We start from the raw sequence: 17,407 nt of genomic DNA on the forward strand, positions 1-17,407 counted from the left end.
CACATCCCCCTGCCCTCACTCCTGAATTGCTGCCTACCCTCCCTGCTTGCAGCAGGAAGCCCTTGCAGGCTGTGCTCAGCAGCAGGTGATTGATGCTGCTGCCTCTGGGGGCCCAGCACAGAGCTGCCTCCTGCTGCTGCCTGCCCTGACCCTCCCGGCCGGGCTCTGAGAGCCTTCGGCGTCACAGCCGGTCCCTGTCGGTCCCCAGGCCCCCAGAGCTGCTGGGGAGAGCTTTGCTGAGCAAACCCAACCAAGACCTGGCTCAGGAGCCTGTCTGGACAGCCCCTCTGGGGCTGAGCAAGGAGGGGATGGTGGAAAAGCAGAGGTGATGGCAGCGTGGCAGCAGGGATGGGGCAGGAGGGGACCTCTAGGGAGCCCGAGGTGAGCCTGGCCAGAGCAGGGGAGCCCACAGCAGCCTGCCCTGGGGCCAGGAGGGGTTGGGACCTCTCCAGAGAAGAAGCAAGGTGGGGGAGGTGGTGCTGCAGGGTTCTGAGGGGTGGTGGTGCTCAGCATCCTGCCCACAGCTCAGGTCCAGCACTGAGGAACTCCCCAGGCCCAAGCCACCACCTGTGGAGTCCTTTGCCACCTTTCCAGCACAGAGCCCCTCAGCTGCAGGGCTCAGCAGGGCTCCAGCCCCCAGCCCAGACCCAGGAGCATCCTGCCCACAGCTCAGGGGCTGAGCAGGGCTCCAGCCCCCAGCCCAGACCCAGAAGCATCCTGCCCACAGCTCAGGTGCTGAGCAGGGCTCCAGCTCCCAGCCCAGACCCAGGAGCATCCTGCCCACAGCTCAGGTGCTGAGCAGGGCTCCAGCCCCCAGCCCAGACCCAGGAGCATCCTGCCCACAGCTCAGGTGCTGAGCAGGGCTTCAACACCCATCCTAGACCCAGGAGCATCCTGCCCACAGCTCAGACCCAGGAGCATCCTGCCCACAGCTCAGGGCCTGAGCAGGGCTCCAACACCCATCCTAGACCCAGGAGCTTCCTGCCCACAGCTCAGGTGCTGAGCAGGGCTTCAACACCCATCCTAGACCCAGGAGCATCCTGCCCACAGCCCAGACCCAGGAGCATCCTGCCCACAGCTCAGGTGCTGAGCAGGGCTCCAACACCCATCCTAGACCCAGGAGCATCCTGCCCACAGCTCAGGGGCTGAGCAGGGCTCCAACACCCATCCTAGACCCAGGAGCTTCCTGCCCACAGCTCAGACCCAGGAGCATCCTGCCCACAGCTCAGGGGCTGAGCAGGGCTCCAACACCCATCCTAGACCCAGGAGCATCCTGCCCACAGCTCAGGGGCTGAGCAGGGCTCCAACACCCATCCTAGACCCAGGAGCTTCCTGCCCACAGCTCAGGTGCTGAGCAGGGCTCCAACACCCATCCTAGACCCAGGAGCATCCTGCCCCCAGCCCAGACCCAGGAGCATCCTGCCCACAGCTCAGGGGCTGAGCAGGGCTCCAGCCCCCAGCCCAGACCCAGGAGCATCCTGCCCACAGCTCAGGGGCTGAGCAGGGCTCCAGCCCCCAGCCCAGACCCAGGAACATCCTGCCCACAGCTCAGGGGCTGAGCAGGGCTCCAGCCCCCAGCCCAGACCCAGGAGCATCCTGCCCACAGCTCAGACCCAGGAGCATCCTGCCCACAGCTCAGGGGCTGAGCGGGGCTCCAGCCCACAGCTCAGACCCAGGAGCATCCTGCCCAGAGCTCAGGGGCTGAGCAGGGCTCCAGCCCCCAGCCCAGACCCAGAATTATCTGCTGGTGGCCTCCAGATCACAGCAGACTTTGCTCTCAAGCCCACCACCCTCAAACCCTCCCAACCAGCCCAGCTGGAGGACACAGGGGAAGGAGAGAAGGGCTGGGAGAGTGCCTGGGGAGGCTGCAGGAGCCTGGGGAGGCTGCAGGAGCCTGGGGAGGCTGCAGGAGCTGTTTCCTGTGCTGCAATCCAGCTTCCCCCCCTCAGACAAGGGACACCAACGGCTGTGTCCTCCTCACAGTAAGGTTTTCCTTGCTTCCCTTTTCACATCCCCAAGGCTGGAAGCCTCTTGGAGCAGGTTTCCTCAGGCTTCCTGCAGCTTGTGGAAGCCCTTCAAGGTGCAAGATCTGAGATCTGCCGGGCCCCAGATGCCTGAAGGCAGCGTTTGGAGAGCTCCTAAGTGACAGCAGCCACTGCCTGGGGCCAGGCAGCTTGCAGGGCTGCCCTCCTGCCCCTGGCAATGCCAGGTCTGAGGTCCCATTCCCATCCCCCCACAAGCAGGCTGGGGGATGAAGGGGATGGGGTGGAGGTGGACCCCTCCAGCTCCTCCCCAGCACCACCAAGCTCTGCTGGCAAGCACAGAAAGGCTTTGTTGTCACAGAACCCTCAGGGCTGGAAGGGAGCTCAAGGCTCAGCCATGGGCAGGGACACCTCACACCACAGCAGGTTGCTCACAGCCACCTCCAGCCTGGCTGCAAACACCTCCAGGCAGGAGGCTTCTACCTCTGGCAATGGGCACTGGCAGCCCAGAAGGCCAAGGGCAGCTGAGCTGCCCTTGGCCTTCTGGGCTGCCAGTGCCCATTGCTGCCTCCCTGTCCCAGCCCTGATTCCTGCCCCCCTCAGAGGTCTCCCAGACCCCTATCCCTCCCTGACACCCTTGCAGCCCCCTGCAGCTCCTGGGAGGCCACCAGAAGGTCTCCTGGGAACCTTCTCTTCTCTTCTCCAGGCTGCACAACCCCAGCTCCCTCAGTCCAGAATCTATCAAGCCAGGATGGAGACTTCTCCAGCAGCTCCACTCACCTGTGCTGGCCAAGAGGCCTGATCCTGGCTGCAGCCCGGGGAGGAGAGGTGGAAGCTGCTGCAGCTCAGCCTTAGGGCAGGCACAGAGGAAGAGGAGGAGGAGGAGGACGATGAGGAGGAAGGCTGCTGAGCTGCTGAATCACCACTCAGGAGCTCTGGGGAGGAGCTGAGGGCAGGGTCAGCCCTCAGCCTCTGGGAAGAGGGAAAGAAAGGTTTGAAAGCTCAGCTTTGGGCTGGAGCAGCCCTTTCCCTGCTCCTCATACCCCAGGGAGATGCTCCACCTGCATCCCAGCTGCATCCTCACCCCAGCTGCATCCTCACCCCAGCTGCATCCTCACCCCAGCTGCATCCTCACCCCAGCTCCATCCTCTCACCCCAGCTCCATCCTCTCACCCCAGCTGCATCCTCACCCCAGCTGCATCCTCACCCCAGCTGCATCCTCACCCCAGCTCCATCCTCTCACCCCAGCTCCATCCTCTCCCCAGCTCCATCCTCTCCCCAGCTCCATCCTCTCCCCAGCTCCATCCTCATCCCAGCTCCATCCTCATCCCAGCTGCATCCTCTCCCCAGCTCCACCCTCTCCCCAGCTCCACCCTCACCCCAGCTCCACCCTCTCCCCAGCTCCATCCTCTCACCCCAGCTCCATCCTCTCCCCAGCTCCATCCTCTCACCCCTGCTCCACCCTCACCCCAGCTCCATCCTCTCACCCCAGCTCCATCCTCTCACCCCAGCTGCATCCTCACCCCAGCTCCATCCTCTCATCCCAGCTCCATCCTCTCATCCCAGCTCCATCCTCTCATCCCAGCTCCATCCTCTCCCCAGCTCCACCCTCACCCCAGCTCCATCCTCTCACCCCAGCTGCATCCTCTCACCCCAGCTGCATCCTCTCACCCCAGCTGCATCCTCACCCCAGCTCCATCCTCACCCCAGCTCCATCCTCTCACCCCAGCTCCATCCTCTCACCCCAGCTGCATCCTCACCCCAGCTCCATCCTCTCACCCCAGCTCCATCCTCTCACCCCAGCTCCATCCTCATTCCAGCTCCATCCTCTCACCCCAGCTCCATCCTCTCATCCCAGCTCCATCCTCAGCCCAGCTCCATCCTCTCACCCCAGCTCCATCCTCTCACCCCAGCTCCATCCTCACCCCAGCTCCATCCTCACCCCAGCTCCATCCTCTAATTTGCTCATTGTCCTGCCAGGAGAGGCCCAGCCCTCTGCCCATCCTTTTTGGGGAGCTCTTGCCCAGGTCCCAGCTGCCTCTCTTGGGAAGCAGCTGCCCCCCAACCCTTGAAAGAGGTGGTCAGAGGAGGGTGGAGAGAGGTTGGGAGGCTTCACCTTCAGTTTTCTGGGGGGCAGGGGGATGGCTGTGCTGGAGAGGCTGCCCAGGAAGCTGAGGGGCACTTGAGGAGGCTAAGCAGCTGGGTTGGAGGTTCTGCTGCTGCTGGGTGAGACCTGGGGCCAGATGTGCTTGGGGGGTGGTGGCTGATGTTGTGTTGGGGCAGGCTGGGGTGGGCAGGGCCAGGGGGGAACCTCAGAAGGGATCTTTTCCTGCAGCTCTGGGCATGGCTCAGCTGCAGGACCGTCTTTACTGCTGTTGCCTGGGTGGTTGCCCCCTGCCCAAGGCTCTGCCTGCATCTCCAGCTGGTGCCAGCTTGCTTTTGTCCTGGAGGTCTCTGAGATTGAGTCAGTCATCAGGAAATGTGCAGATGAGAGCAAGCTGGGGGCAGGAGGGTGGGAGAGCTCTGCAGAGGGACCTTGCCAGGCTGCACAGATGGGCAGAGGCCAAGGGCAGGAGATTGAACACAGCCAAGTGCCAGGGGCTGCACCTTGGCCACAGCAACCCCAGGCAGTGCTGCAGGCTGGGGACAGAGTGGCTGAGAGCAGCCAGGCAGAGAGGGAGCTGGGGGGAGGGGTGGAGAGCAGCTGAAGAGGAGCCAGCAGTGTGCCCAGGGGGCCAAGAAGGCCAAGGGCAGCCTGGCCTGCAGCAGGCAGAGTGTGGCCAGCAGGAGCAGGGAGGTCATTGTGCCCTGGGCTCAGCACTGCTTAGGCCACCCCTTGGTGATCCTGAGGCTCTGGTCCAACCTGGATGTCTCTGTGGTTTCTGATGCTTGTGCAAGAGTGGCCAAGCCCTGGGACAAGCTGCCCAGGCTGGGGGTGACGGAGTCCCCACCCCTGGTGGTGCTCCCAAAGGCCCTGGGTGGCCGTGGGGCTGCGGGACGTGGTTCGGTGGGCAGGGTGGTGCCAGGCGGAGGGTTGGCCTGGGGGGACCTGAGTTAAGGACTCAGTGATTCCTTGGGGCTTGGGGAGGGGGTGTTGGGGGATTCCAGGCACCCTAGGGCCACATCCTGCCTTTAGCAAGCTGCTCTCCTCTCCTTGCAGAGCGTCACAGACCGCTCCAGGCACCTCCAGAGCTCCTCCAGCCCAACCTCCCCGCAGCCAGCGGCCACAGCCTCGGCCAGGCTGCCCGAGGGCCTCCCCTTGAATACCCCCAGGGGAAAGGGCCTCAAGCACCTCCCTGGGCACCCGGCACAGCCCCTCTGAGCTCTCCTACCTGCGGGGAGCGGGCACGGCCCTCGGGGGGCAGCGAGCGGCAAGCGGCCTCGGGCGGCGGCGGCCGGCGGCGGCAGGCAGCGGGGGCCGGGGCCGGGGATCCCGGGGCTGCGCCTCCCGCCCCTGCCGGGCGCCGGCTCTCCCCCGGGGGGCTGGGGCAGAGGGGCCGGGGTGCCGCTGGGGCCGGGGGGGGCCGGTGCTCGTGGAGGGAGGCGGCGAACGCCAGGCGGCCGCAGTGCATGGCCGGCGGCCGGCTGCCCGCCCGCAGCAGAGCCAGCACGGAGCTGTAGCGGTACCAGTCCTCGTCCCTGCCGGCGGACAGCTTCGTCCTGGGCTGGTCGGTGCGGGGGTAGATGGCGAAGAAGGCTTCGCCCACCCTCCTGCTCCTCTTCCTCCTGCCCCTCTCTGCCCTCCCCGGCAGGCGCAGGGCTTCGATGCGCAGCCTCACGTCGTGGCTGCTGTCGTTCCGGCAGAAACCTGCTGGCAGCGAGGCAGGGCTGAAGGGAGCCGGGGAGAGGGTGCCCGGGCAGGGCTGAAGGGAGCGGGGAGAGGGTGCCCGGGCAGGGCTGTAGGAGGGAGGGAGGGAGGGTGCCTGGGCAGGGCTGAAGGGAGCGGGGGAGAGGGTGCCTGGGCAGGGCTGTAGGAGGGAGGGAGGGAGAATGCCCGGGCAGGGCTGAAGGGAGAGGGGAGAGAGGGGACCCGGGCAGGGCTGAAGGGAGCGGGGGAGAGGGTGCCAGGGCAGGGCTGAAGGGAGCGGGGGAGAGGGTGCCCGGGCAGGGCTGAAGGGAGGGAGGGTGCCTGGGCAGGGCTGAAGGGAGAGGGGGAGAGAGGGGACCCGGGCAGGGCTGAAGGGAGCGGGGGAGAGGGTGCCTGGGCAGGGCTGAAGGGAGCAGGGGGAGAGGGTGCCTGGGCAGGGCTGAAGGGAGAGGGGAGAGAGGGTGCCTGGGCAGGGCTGAAGGGAGAGGGGAGAGAGGGGACCCGGGCAGGGCTGAAGGGAGCGGGGGAGAGGGTGCCAGGGCAGGGCTGAAGGGAGGGAGGGTGCCTGGGCAGGGCTGAAGGGAGAGGGGGAGAGAGGGGACCCGGGCAGGGCTGAAGGGAGCGGGGGAGAGGGTGCCCGGGCAGGGCTGAAGGGAGGGAGGGTGCCTGGGCAGGGCTGAAGGGAGAGGGGGAGAGAGGGGACCCGGGCAGGGCTGAAGGGAGCGGGGGAGAGGGTGCCTGGGCAGGGCTGAAGGGAGCAGGGGGAGAGGGTGCCTGGGCAGGGCTGAAGGGAGCGGGGGAGAGGGTGCCTGGGCAGGGCTGAAGGGAGCAGGGAGAGAGGGTGCCTGGGCAGGGCTGAAGGGAGAGAGGGGACCCGGGCAGGGCTGAAGGGAGCGGGGGAGAGGGTGCCTGGGCAGGGCTGAAGGGAGCAGGGGGAGAGGGTGCCTGGGCAGGGCTGAAGGGAGCGGGGGAGAGGGTGCCTGGGCAGGGCTGAAGGGAGCAGGGGAGAGGGGACCCGGGCAGGGCTGAAGGGAGCAGGGAGAGAGGGTGCCTGGGCAGGGCTGAAGGGAGCAGGGAGAGAGGGTGCCTGGGCAGGGCTGAAGGGAGCAGGGAGAGAGGGTGCCTGGGCAGGGCTGAAGGGAGCAGGGAGAGAGGGTGCCTGGGCAGGGCTGAAGGGAGCGGGGAGAGGGTGCCTGGGCAGGGCTGAAGGGAGCGGGGAGAGAGGGTGCCTGGGCAGGGCTGAAGGGAGCGGGGAGAGAGGGTGCCAGGGAAGGGCTGAAGGGAGAGGGGGAGAGGGTGCCAGGGCAGGGCTGAAGGGAGCAGGGAGAGAGGGTGCCTGGGCAGGGCTGAAGGGAGAGGGGGAGAGGGTGCCTGGGCAGGGCTGAAGGGAGAGGGGGAGAGGGTGCCTGGGCAGGGCTGAAGGGAGAGGGGGAGAGGGTGCCTGGGCAGGGCTGAAGGGAGAGGGGGAGAGGGTGCCTGGGCAGGGCTGAAGGGAGAGAGGGAGAGGGTGCCTGGGCAGGGCTGAAGGGAGCAGGGAGAGAGGGTGCCTGGGCAGGGCTGAAGGGAAGAAGGGAGGGAGGGAGACTGCGTAGGGCTAAAGGAGGGAGGGAGTGTGCCTGGGCAGGGCTGAAGGAGGGAGGCTGAGCAGGGCTGAAGGAGGGAGGCTGAGCAGGGCTGAAGGGCCCAGAAGCATCTCCTGCTCTGAAGCCTTTCCCTCCCCACCTGGCTCTGTTCCTGTGTGACCTGTGCTGGATCCTGTGGCCCTGCTCTGGCAGGGGGGGGAGGGTTGGACTGGATGACCTTGGGGGGGGTCCCTTCCAACCCCTGTGATTCTCCTGGGCTCACCCAGCAGCAGCTCTGCTTTAGCTCTGCTCTGTGGATGCTACCAACCAGGGCTCTCCAGCCTGGATGCAGCCAGCCATGGGTAGCTGCTGCTAGGAGGAGAGGGAATGGGTGGCCTTGAATCACAGGATCAACCAGGCTGGAGGAGACCTCAGAGCTCATCCAGCCCAAGCTGTCACCCAGCACCTCCTGACAGCTCAACCCTGGCTCCAAGGGCCACATCCAATCCCCTCTGCAACACCTCCAGCCATGGGGACTCCACCACCTCCCTGGGCAGCACAGCCCAAGGGCCAATTCCTCTGGCTGCCAAGAACTTTCTCCTCCCCTCCAGCCTCAGCCTCCCCTGGCACAGCTGCAGACTGTGTCCTCCTGTTCTGGGGCTGCTTGCCTGCCTGGCAGCAGAGCCCAAGCCCCAGATGGCTCCAAGCTCCCTGCAGGGAGTTGGAGAGAGCAAGAAGGTCTCCCCTGAGCCTCCTCTCCTGCAGGCTAAGCAAGCCCAGCTCCCTCAGCCTCTCCTGCCAGGGCTGTGCTCCAGACCCCTCCCCAGCTTTGCTGCCCAAGGGAGGTTTGGGTTGGACACTGCAAGCAATGGGTTGGACATCAGGAGCAACTTCTACCCTGGGAGGGCCACCAGGTGCCGGCAGAGGCTGCCCAGGCCATGGTGGGGTCACCACCCCTGGCGCCAAAGCCCTTTGGATGAGGAGGAGCTCAGGGCAGGCTCTGAGCCGTGTGCAGGGCAGCTGTTAGGGGCCGGTTGGATTTGCTCTTCAGGGCTTTGCCCACCAGCTTTTGGGAGGGGGGATGGTGGTGGCTGCATGGTCAGAGATGTTGGACCCCCCCCCCCTCTCCAGCGGACCCCCACCAAGCTCAGCCAGCCCTGACTCCAGCCCAGGGCTTTGCTGCAGGGGCGAAGGGATGAGCCTGGTGCGGAGGGGCAGAGGGGGCTCGGGCCAGGCTGTGCCCGCTGCAGAGCCCTGCTCTTGGCTCAGCCTCCTGGTCAGCACACCTCAGGGCGGCACCCAGCCCCCCCCCTTACCTCTGGGGAGGGTGAAGGTGAACCTCCTCCTGCGGAAGGAGAGGCTCCGGTGGAGCTGCCGCTGCTCCACGGCGTCGGTGGTGCCGGTGCGGCCCCGGACCGCGGCCCCGGCCTCGACGCGGAGCCGGATGCCGGCTCCGGAGCCCTCCAGCAGCGGGTTCTCCACGGTGAGCCTCAGGGCATAGCAGCCCCTCTGGTTGAACTGGGCACTCAGCACCTCAAACTCGAAGTCCAGGGTCTTCTCCTCGGCCCTCAGGCGGGAGCGCTGCAGGGCCGGGGGCAGGGCAGGCTCCCCTGCCCTGCCTGCCATTGCGGGGGGCAGGGGGTGGGCTCCCTTCCCCGGCTCCCTCCCCCAAGAGCTGGCACTCTGCAGGGCTCTGCCTTCCAGCAAGGCCTCCTGGCAGCCTGGGGCAGGTATCCGAGGCAGGGCCACTCCTCTGCCCCTCCCTGCCCCTCCCTCAGCAGGGCAGTGCCTGCGGGGGGCTCTGGGTGCCTGCTGGTTGCACGGAGGCAGCTCTCAAAGGCAGCAACGAAAGGAAGCAAAAGGAAGAGGAGTCCCAGCCGCTGAAACAGCCTCTCCGGGGGCGGTGAGGAGGTCACAGAACCACACAGTGCTTAAGGGCTGGAAGGGAGCTCAGGGCTCAGCCAGCTCCAACCCCCCTGCCATGGGCAGGGACACCTCACACCGCAGCAGGTTGCTCACAGCCACCTCCAGCCTGGCTGCAAACAGCTCCAGGCAGGAGGCTGCCACCACCTCCCTGGGCAGCCTGTGCCAGGCTCTCACCACCCTCCTGGGGAAGGATTGCTTCCTCACCTCCATCCTACCTGTCCTTGCCAGCCCTTGCCCACAGCTTTTTCTTCAGGGGCAAGATCCTACCCTGTCCCCAGCTCGCCCAGACCCAAGTGGTCCAGGACCTCACTCCCACCCTGGAGCCTGGCACCTCCCCAGCCCTTCCCCTGGCACAGGCTGAGCCCCAGGGGGCTCTGAGGATGCTGAGCTCATGGCCCTGCTGAGCTGATGCACACTGCAGCAGGCTGCTCAGAGCCACCTCCAGCCTGGCCCTCGCCGTGATGAGCTGCTGAGAGGCTTCCTGCCCCTGCCCAGGGCTGGGAGCTGCAGTTTGTTTGCTGGGAAACCAGGTAACAAGACACAAAGTGCTGGCTGCCTCCCAGCAAACAGCCCCAGGCTAGCCAGGGCGATGCCAAGCTCCCAGGGCATGCTGAGGCAGGCTGTGGGTCCCTGGTGGCTCCTCCAGCCCCTTTCTCTTTCCAGAGCTCCACCAGGGAAGGGTTTGCTGCCTGTTGCAGAGCCTCCAGGAGCTGCTGGTGCTGAAGCCGTGCTCTGTGGAGCTGACTCTTGCATCAGCTTCCACTGAAGCAGAAGGGGCATGCAGCCACCTGAACCCCAGCCTGCAGGGGGTTGGAAGGGACCTCTGGGGATCATCTTCTTCCCCCCCCTGCCAGAGCAGGGCACCCACAGCAGCCTGCTCAGCAGCACCATGGCCAGGGGGGGTTGGAAGCTCTCCAAGCAGGAGGCTCCACAGCCTCTCTGGGCAGCCTGCTGCAGGGTTCAGCAGCCTCACACCCAACAACTTTCTCCTCCTGCTCAGATGGAGCCTCCTGGGCTCCAGTTTGTGCCCCTTGCTCCTTGGCCTGGCCCTGGGCACCACTGAGCAGAGTCTGGGCCCAGCCTCTTGCCCCCTGCCCTGCAGCTCTCACTGAGCATTGCTCAGCTCCCCTCTGGGGCTGCTCTGCTCCAGGCTCTCAGCCCCAGGGCTCTCAGCCTGTGCTGCTCCCAGAGCTGCTCCAGGCCCCTCAGCAGCTTTGCAGCCTCCCCTGGACTCTCTCCAGCAGTTCCCTGTCCCTCTTGAGCTGGGGAGCCCAGAGCTGGACACAGGAGTCCAGACTCCAGCTATGGCCTGACAAAGGCAGAGCAGAGGGGCAGGAGAACCTCCCCCAGCCTGCTGGCCACACTCTTCCTCAGGCACCCCAGGAGACCCTTGGCCTTCTTGGCTGTGAGGGCACAGTGCTGGCTCCTGGGGAACTTGTTGCCCACCAGCACTCCCAGCTCCTTCTCCAGGGAGCTGCTTCCCAGCAGGTCATCCCCTCCCCTGTCCTGGTGCCTGCATGTGGGTCAGGAGCTGCTGCCCTGAGATACTGAGAGACTTGAAGGTGTCCAGAGAAGGGCAAGGAGGCTGGGGAGGGGTCTGGAGCACAGCCCTGGCAGGAGAGGCTGAGGGAGCTGGGCTTGCTTAGCCTGCAGAAGAGGGAGGCTCAGGGGAGACCTTCTTGCTCTCTGCAACTCCCTGCAGGGAGCTTGGAGCCAGCTGGGGCTTGGGCTCTTCTGCCAGGCAGGCAAGCAGCCCCAGAACAAGAGGACACAGTCTGCAGCTGTGCCAGGGGAGGCTGAGGCTGGAGGGGAGGAGAAAGTTCTTGCCAGCCAGAGGAATTGGCCCTTGGGCTGTGCTGCCCAGGGAGGTGGTGGAGTCCCCATGGCTGGAGGTGTTTAGGAAGTGCCTGGATGTGGCCCTTGATGCCATGGTTGAGTTAATCAGATGGTGCTGGGGGAGAGGTTGGACTGGATGAGCTCTAAGATCTCTTCCAAACTGGTTAATTCCCTTCCCTTCCCTTCCCTTCCCTTCCCTTCCCTTCCCTTCCCTTCCCTTCCCTTCCCTTCCCTTCCCTTCCCTTCCCTTCCCTTCCCTTCCCTTCCCTTCCCTTCCCTTCCCTTCCCTTCCCTTCCCTTCCCTTCCCTTCCCTTCCCTTCCCTTCCCTTCCCTTCCCTTCCCTTCCCTTCCCTTCCCTTCCCTTCCCTTCCCTTCCCTTCCCTTCCCTTCCCTTCCCTTCCCTTCCCTTCCCCCCAAGCCCACTCCTGCCTCCACACAGCCTGTGCTAGATTCTTGTGGAGCCCAAACTCTTCCCTGGGGCAGCATGGAAGAGTGCTAATCCTAAACCCATTGAGGCTGGGAAGGGCCTGGGAATGCTGGGGTCTGAAGGGGCTCTTGCAGCCTGATGATTCTATGCTCCTAAGGTGACTGAGTCCCTCCACCCAACACCCCCATGGCCTCCTAACCAATCCCAGAGCCACTCAGACCTAGCTCCCAAAGATGAGCAAACCCTCAACTTCCCCAGGAAGAAAGATCCCCTTGGGGCTGGCTGCAGGCCACAGAAGGTGGAGCAGGGACAATCCCAGCCTGGGCTGCAGCAGCAGAAGAGCTCTCTGAGGCCTTTCCCAACCTTATTGGTTCCCTGATTTTGGAAGTGCCATCCAGGAGGTGGCCTGGGCTGGGGGTGGGCAGGGGCTGGGGCCAGCAGCAGTCAGGTCCTGCCCAGGAGCCTCCTGCCCTGCCAGCTCTCATTGCCTCCCCTGGCTGCTGGGAAGGGCAATTCCCACAGCTTTTTGGGAGGTCTGCAGTGAAATGTGAGCTGGGGCTGGGGCTGAGCTAGCAGATGGCCCTGCTCTGAGCCAGCCCCACAGCACAGCTCCACATTCCAGCCCCTGCATGCTGCTGCAAGCTTGGAACAACAACCTTAGCCTGGGGGGAGGGGGGGGGATAAACCAACAGCTGAGCCCCTGGGGGCATAAGATTTGGGCTTTGTGTTTTTGCATGGCTGCAGTGGGAGCAGCCCAGGGGTCACAGAGCTGGCAGGGCTGGAAGGGAGCTCAGGGCTCAGCCAGCTCCAAGCCCCCCTGCCATGGGCAGGGACACCTCACATCACAGCAGGTTGCTCACAGCCACCTCCAGCCTGGCTGCAAACACCTCCAGGCAGGAGGCTGCCACCACCTCCCTGGGCAGCCTGTGCCAGGCTCTCACCACCCTCCTGGGGAAGGATTGCTTCCTCACCTCCATCCTACCTGTCCTTGCCAGCCCTTGCCCACAGCTTTTTCTTCAGGGGCAAGATCCTACCCTGTCCCCAGCTCGCCCAGACCCAAGTGGTCCAGGACCTCACTCCCACCCTGGAGCCTGGCACCTCCCCAGCCCTTCCCCTGGCACAGGCTGAGCCCCAGGGGGCTCTGAGGACGCTGAGCTCATGGCCCTGCTGAGCTGATGCAGGAAGCTCTGTGGCTGCTGACCTCACTGTGCCCCAGCTCTCCCCAGCCCCCTGGGAAAATCCCAGCCCTGGGGTAGGGAAAAGCCTCAGGGGAAGTTTTCCATCCTGCCTTCCACACTGTTTTCCTCCCTCCATTCTTCCTTCCCTTCTCCCTCTCTTCTCCCCTCCCTTCTTCTCTTCTTCCTTCCCTTCTCCCCTTCTCCTTCCCTTCTCCCCTTCTCCCTCCCTTCTCCCCTTTCTCCCTTCTTCTCCCCTTCTCCCTCCTCCTTCCCCTCTTCCTCTTTCTCCACTCCCTTCTTCCCTCCCTTCTCCCCTTCTTCTCTTCTTCCTTCCCTTCTCCCCTTCTCCCTCCCTTCTCCCCTTCTCCCTCCCTTCTCCCCTTCTCCCTCCCTTCTCCCCTTCTCCCTCCCTTCTCCCCTTTCTCCCTTCTTCTCCCCTTCTCCCTCCTCCTTCCTTTCTTCCTCCTTCTCCACTCCTTTCTTCCCTCCCTTCTTCCCTTCTTCCTCCCCTTCTCCCCTTCTCTCTCCCTTCTCCCTGGGATGCAAAACATCTCTGCTGCCTCCTGGGGCAGGAGGGCCAGCTCCTCACTGGTGTGAATCAGCTGAGCCAAATCCTCTCCCCAGCTCCTGCAGAGCTTTGCAAGGAGGGGGAGGGGGCAGGGTGGCAGTGCAGGCAGGGGAAGGGAAGCTTTGCCTTGCTGCAGCCTGGGCAATCAGTGAATTCAGTTTAGGGCCACCTGCCCCACTCAGAGCTGGCCAGGTCCTGCTCAGGGCTCACACAGCAAGTGCCAGGGGTGGGCAGGGCAGGTGCCACAGCCTGGGGAAGATGGGAGGGGGGATGCTTTGCCCCAGGGGTGGGTGCAGGCAGCTAGGAGGAGCAGGCAGCCTTAGCTGTGCTGCCCTTCTCCACCTGCTCCTTGGCCCAACACATCCTTCCCAGCAGCAGCAAGGATGCTCAGGGGACTTGAGCAGCATCCCTGTGGGGAGAGGCTGAGAGCCCTGGGGCTGTTGAGTCTGGAGAGGAGAAGGCTGAGAGGGAGCTGATCGATGCCTGAGGGTGGGGGGCAAGGTGGCAAGGTGCACAGGAGCAGGACAAGGAGCAGTGGATGCAAGCTTGAGCAGAGAAGGCTTCAGCTCAGCAGGAGGAGAAACTTCTGTGCAGTGAGGGAGCCCTGGGGCAGGCTGCCCAGGGAGGCCAGGGGGCAGCAAGGCAGGAGAAAAGCTGATCCCCTGGACACACAGATGCCCAGGCCACATGTGACAGCAAGGGGAGCAGGGGAGAACTAATCAGGGTTGAAGGCTGAGCTTAATTTTTAGCCAACACCTCGTGGGCCCTGCTGAACAAGAATGACCCTGCCAGGGCCTTGTGGCTTGGGGAGGGGGGGGTGTGGGGGTTCCTTCCCCCCTCACTCCTTTCCTCTGTAGCCAGTGGTGTCCCCAGGGGCCAGTGGTGTTCCCCAGTGGTGTTCCCCAGTGGTGCTCCCCAGGGGCCAGTGCTGCCCCAGTTTTGTTCAATGCCTTTACCAAGCAGCTGGCTGAGAGCACTGAGTGCACCCCCAGCAAGCTCAGTGATGGCACAAAACTGGGGGAGGGGGTGGCTGACACCCCTCAGGCTGGGACAGAGCTGGGCAGGCTGAGAGCTAGCTGCAGGCAAACCTCCTGGAGTTCAAGAAGGCCAAGTGCAGGGTCCTGCACCTGGGGAGGGACAGCAGCAGGCACCAGGACAGGTTAGAGGTTGCCCTGCTGGAGAGCAGCTCCATGGAGAAAGAGCTTGGGAGTGCTGGGGGGCAGCAATGTGCCCTGGGGGCCAAGAGAGCCAAGGGGAGCCTGGGGTGCTGCAAGAGAAGTGTGGCCAGCAGGGCTGGGGAGGTTCTGCTCCCCCCCTGCTCTGCCCTGCTGAGAGCACAGCTGCAATCCTGTGTCCAGGTTGGGGCTCCCCAGCTGAAGAGAGACAGAGAGCTGCTGGGGAGAGCCCAACAGAGAGCCATGGGGATGCTGAGCCCTCCTGCCCCAGGAGGAAGCAGAGATGTTTGGCATCCCAGGGAGAAGGGGAGAAGGGAGGCAGAAGGGGAGAAGGGAGGGAGAAGGGGAGAAGGGAGGGAGAAAGGGAGAAGGGAAGGAAGAACGGGGGGAGAAGGGAGGGAGAGGGTAAGGAGAAGGGGAGAAGGGAGGGAAGAATAGAGGGAGAAGGAAGAATGGGAGAAGGGGAGAAGGGAAGAAGAATGAAGGGAGAAGGGAGGAGAGAAGGGAGGGAGAAGGGAGGGAAAAAGGAAGGGAGAAGGGAGGGAGAGGGGAGGGAGAAGGGGAGAAGGGAGGGAGAAGGGGAGAAGGGAGGGAGAAGGGGAGAAGGGAGGGAGAAGGGAAGGAAGAAGGGAGAGAAGAAAGAGGGAGAAGGAGGGGAGAAGGGAGGGAGAAGGAGGGGAGAAGGGGAGAAGGGAAGGAAGAAGGGAGAGAAGAAAGAGGGAGAAGGAGGGGAGAAGGGAAGGAGGGGAAAAGGGAAGGATGAGAGAAGGGAAGGAGGGAGGGAGGGAGGGAGAGAGGGAAGGAGGGAGGGGCGCACAGCAGCATCTCAGTCCCCTCTCCTCAATCCCGGGGGCGCAGGAGGGCTGGGGGGGAGCAGCTCAGCCCCATCCGAGCCCGCAGCCGCCTGGGGGAGGAAGGCGGGGGGGGGGGGGGGGGGCTGGGTTAAGCTGTGCTTAATGGAAGGGAGAGCAGGGCACGGGGTTGGCTGGTTTGGATTTCCCAAAGCCCAGGGTGGCCCCCAGCCAAGGGCCTCCTGGCGATGGAGGGGATAAAGTTCCCCAGCCGCCGGCGGCCTCCGCTCAGCTCCCTGCCGCGCTGAACTTTGCCTTTAAGCCTGGCTGCTCGCAGCCGCCGCGGGCTCCGGCCGGCCGATGCTTTAGACCCGGCTTAGCGAGGCCGCGCTTCCCCCTGACGCCCCTGGCGAGGAGGTCGGAAGAAGGTAACTTGGTGGAGGGGGGTTTTGGGGGGGGGAGCTTCTTTCCTCTTTCTTTCCCTTCCCCCCCTCGCTCCGCTCCTCGTTGTCAGTCGGCCTGGGAGGGGGTTAGGAGGGGGGGAAGCTGGGCTTAAGCCCCCCCCCCCGTAGAGCTGAGGGCTCCAGGTTGGAACCGGGAGCTGCAGTCTGCAGCCTCTTTGCCCGGGGGGGAGGGGGAAGGCAAATCCTGCTCGGGGGTCGGAGCACCCCTGAAAAAAATCCTTTCATGAGAGATTTTAGCTCCCTTGGGGTAAGGGATCCCAGCCGGGGGGAACCCTCCCTGGGAGAAGCTCCTTCCCCCCTGGGAGAAGCTCCTTCCCCCCTGGGAGATGCTCCTTGCCCCTGGGAGAGGCTCCTTCCCCCCTGGGAGAGGCTCCTTCCCCCCTGGGAGAGGCTCCTTGCCCCTGGGAGATGCTCCTTGCCCCTGGGAGATGCTCCTTGCCCCTGGGAGAAGCTCCTTCCCCCCTGGGAGATGCTCCTTCCCCCCTGGGAGATGCTCCTTCCCCCCTGGGAGATGCTCCTTCCCCCCTGGGAGATGCTCCTTGCCCCTGGGAGAGGCTCCTTCCCCCCTGGGAGAGGCTCCTTCCCCCCTGGGAGAAGCTCCTTGCCCCTGGGAGAGGCTCCTTCCCCCCTGGGAGAAGCTCCTTCCCCCTGGGAGATGCTCCTTCCCCCTGGGAGAAGCTCCTTCTCCCCTGGGAGAGGCTCCTTGCCCCTGGGAGAGGCTCCTTCCCCCCTGGGAGAGGCTCCTTGCCCCCTGGGAGAGGCTCCTTGCCCCTGGGAGAAGCTCCTTCCCCCTGGGAGAGGCTCCTTCCCCCCTGGGAGAGGCTCCTTCTCCCCTGGGAGAAGCTCCTTCCCCCCTGGGAGAGGCTCCTTCTCCCCTGGGAGAAGCTCCTTCCCCCCTGGGAGAGGCTCCTTCCCCCTGGGAGAGGCTCCTTCCCCCCTGGGAGAGGCTCCTTCCCCCCTGGGAGAGGCTCCTTGCCCCCTGGGAGATGCTGGCTGACCCTGGGAGGTGTTCAGTCCCCACCAGCATCTCAGGAGCAGAGGTTTTGGGGTGGTCATCCCTGAAACACACACCCCAAAGCCAACAGCTGACTCTCAGCAGGTTTTGGTGGGATCCTTCCAACTACTTTTCCCCTTCCCTTGGTTTGCAGGGGCTGGGGGTGAGGGGCAGAGCTTCCTCTGCAGCAGGGGCAGGGGCAGGAGCCTACAAGTAACCTTCACGTTGTGTTTGTGGTCTCCCTGCTGGATCTGTGACCTGCAGGCTCCATCCTGGCAGAGGATGGAGTTTGGGAAGAGCTGGAGCAGCTCCCCAGGGGGGTGGAAGTTGGGGGGCAGGAGGGATTTGGGGGGGGGAGAGAGCAGGGGTTGATATGGGCTGCAGAAAGAGGGAGGAAGGGCTGAAGAGAGAGGGAGGAAGGGCTGAAGAGAGAGGGAGGAAGGGCTGAAGAGAGAGGGAGGAAGGGCTGAAGAGAGAGGGAGGAAGGGCTGAAGAGAGGGGGAGGAAGGGCTGAAGAGAGGGGGAGGAAGGGCTGAAGAGAGGGGGAGGAAGGGCTGAAGAGAGGGGGAGGAAGGGCTGAAGAGAGGGGGAGGAAGGGCTGAAGAGAGGGGGAGGAAAACAGTGTGGAAGGCAGGATGGAAAACTTCCCCTGGGGCTTTTCCCTACCCCAGGGCTGGGATTTTCCCAGGGGGCTG

At 64.7% G+C, this 17,407-nt stretch overlaps 1 protein-coding gene across 1 annotated transcript in view; it reads right to left on the reverse strand.

The window, feature by feature from the left end:
* Positions 1–17,407, reverse strand: part of CCDC33 (coiled-coil domain containing 33) — a 101,401-nt gene that overhangs the window by 78,729 nt on the left and 5,265 nt on the right. Inside the window, exons 2-4 of the mRNA XM_054168789.1 lie at positions 8,669–8,962; positions 5,315–5,790; positions 2,763–2,954 (exon numbers count right to left, since the gene is read on the reverse strand). Coding sequence (XP_054024764.1) covers positions 2,763–2,954; positions 5,315–5,790; positions 8,669–8,962 — 962 coding nt within the window. The remainder of the gene's footprint in view (positions 1–2,762; positions 2,955–5,314; positions 5,791–8,668; positions 8,963–17,407) is intronic.

The sequence above is a fragment of the Dryobates pubescens genome, chromosome 17 (genome assembly GCF_014839835.1).
Source record: "Dryobates pubescens isolate bDryPub1 chromosome 17, bDryPub1.pri, whole genome shotgun sequence".
Classification (NCBI taxonomy): domain Eukaryota; kingdom Metazoa; phylum Chordata; class Aves; order Piciformes; family Picidae; genus Dryobates; species Dryobates pubescens.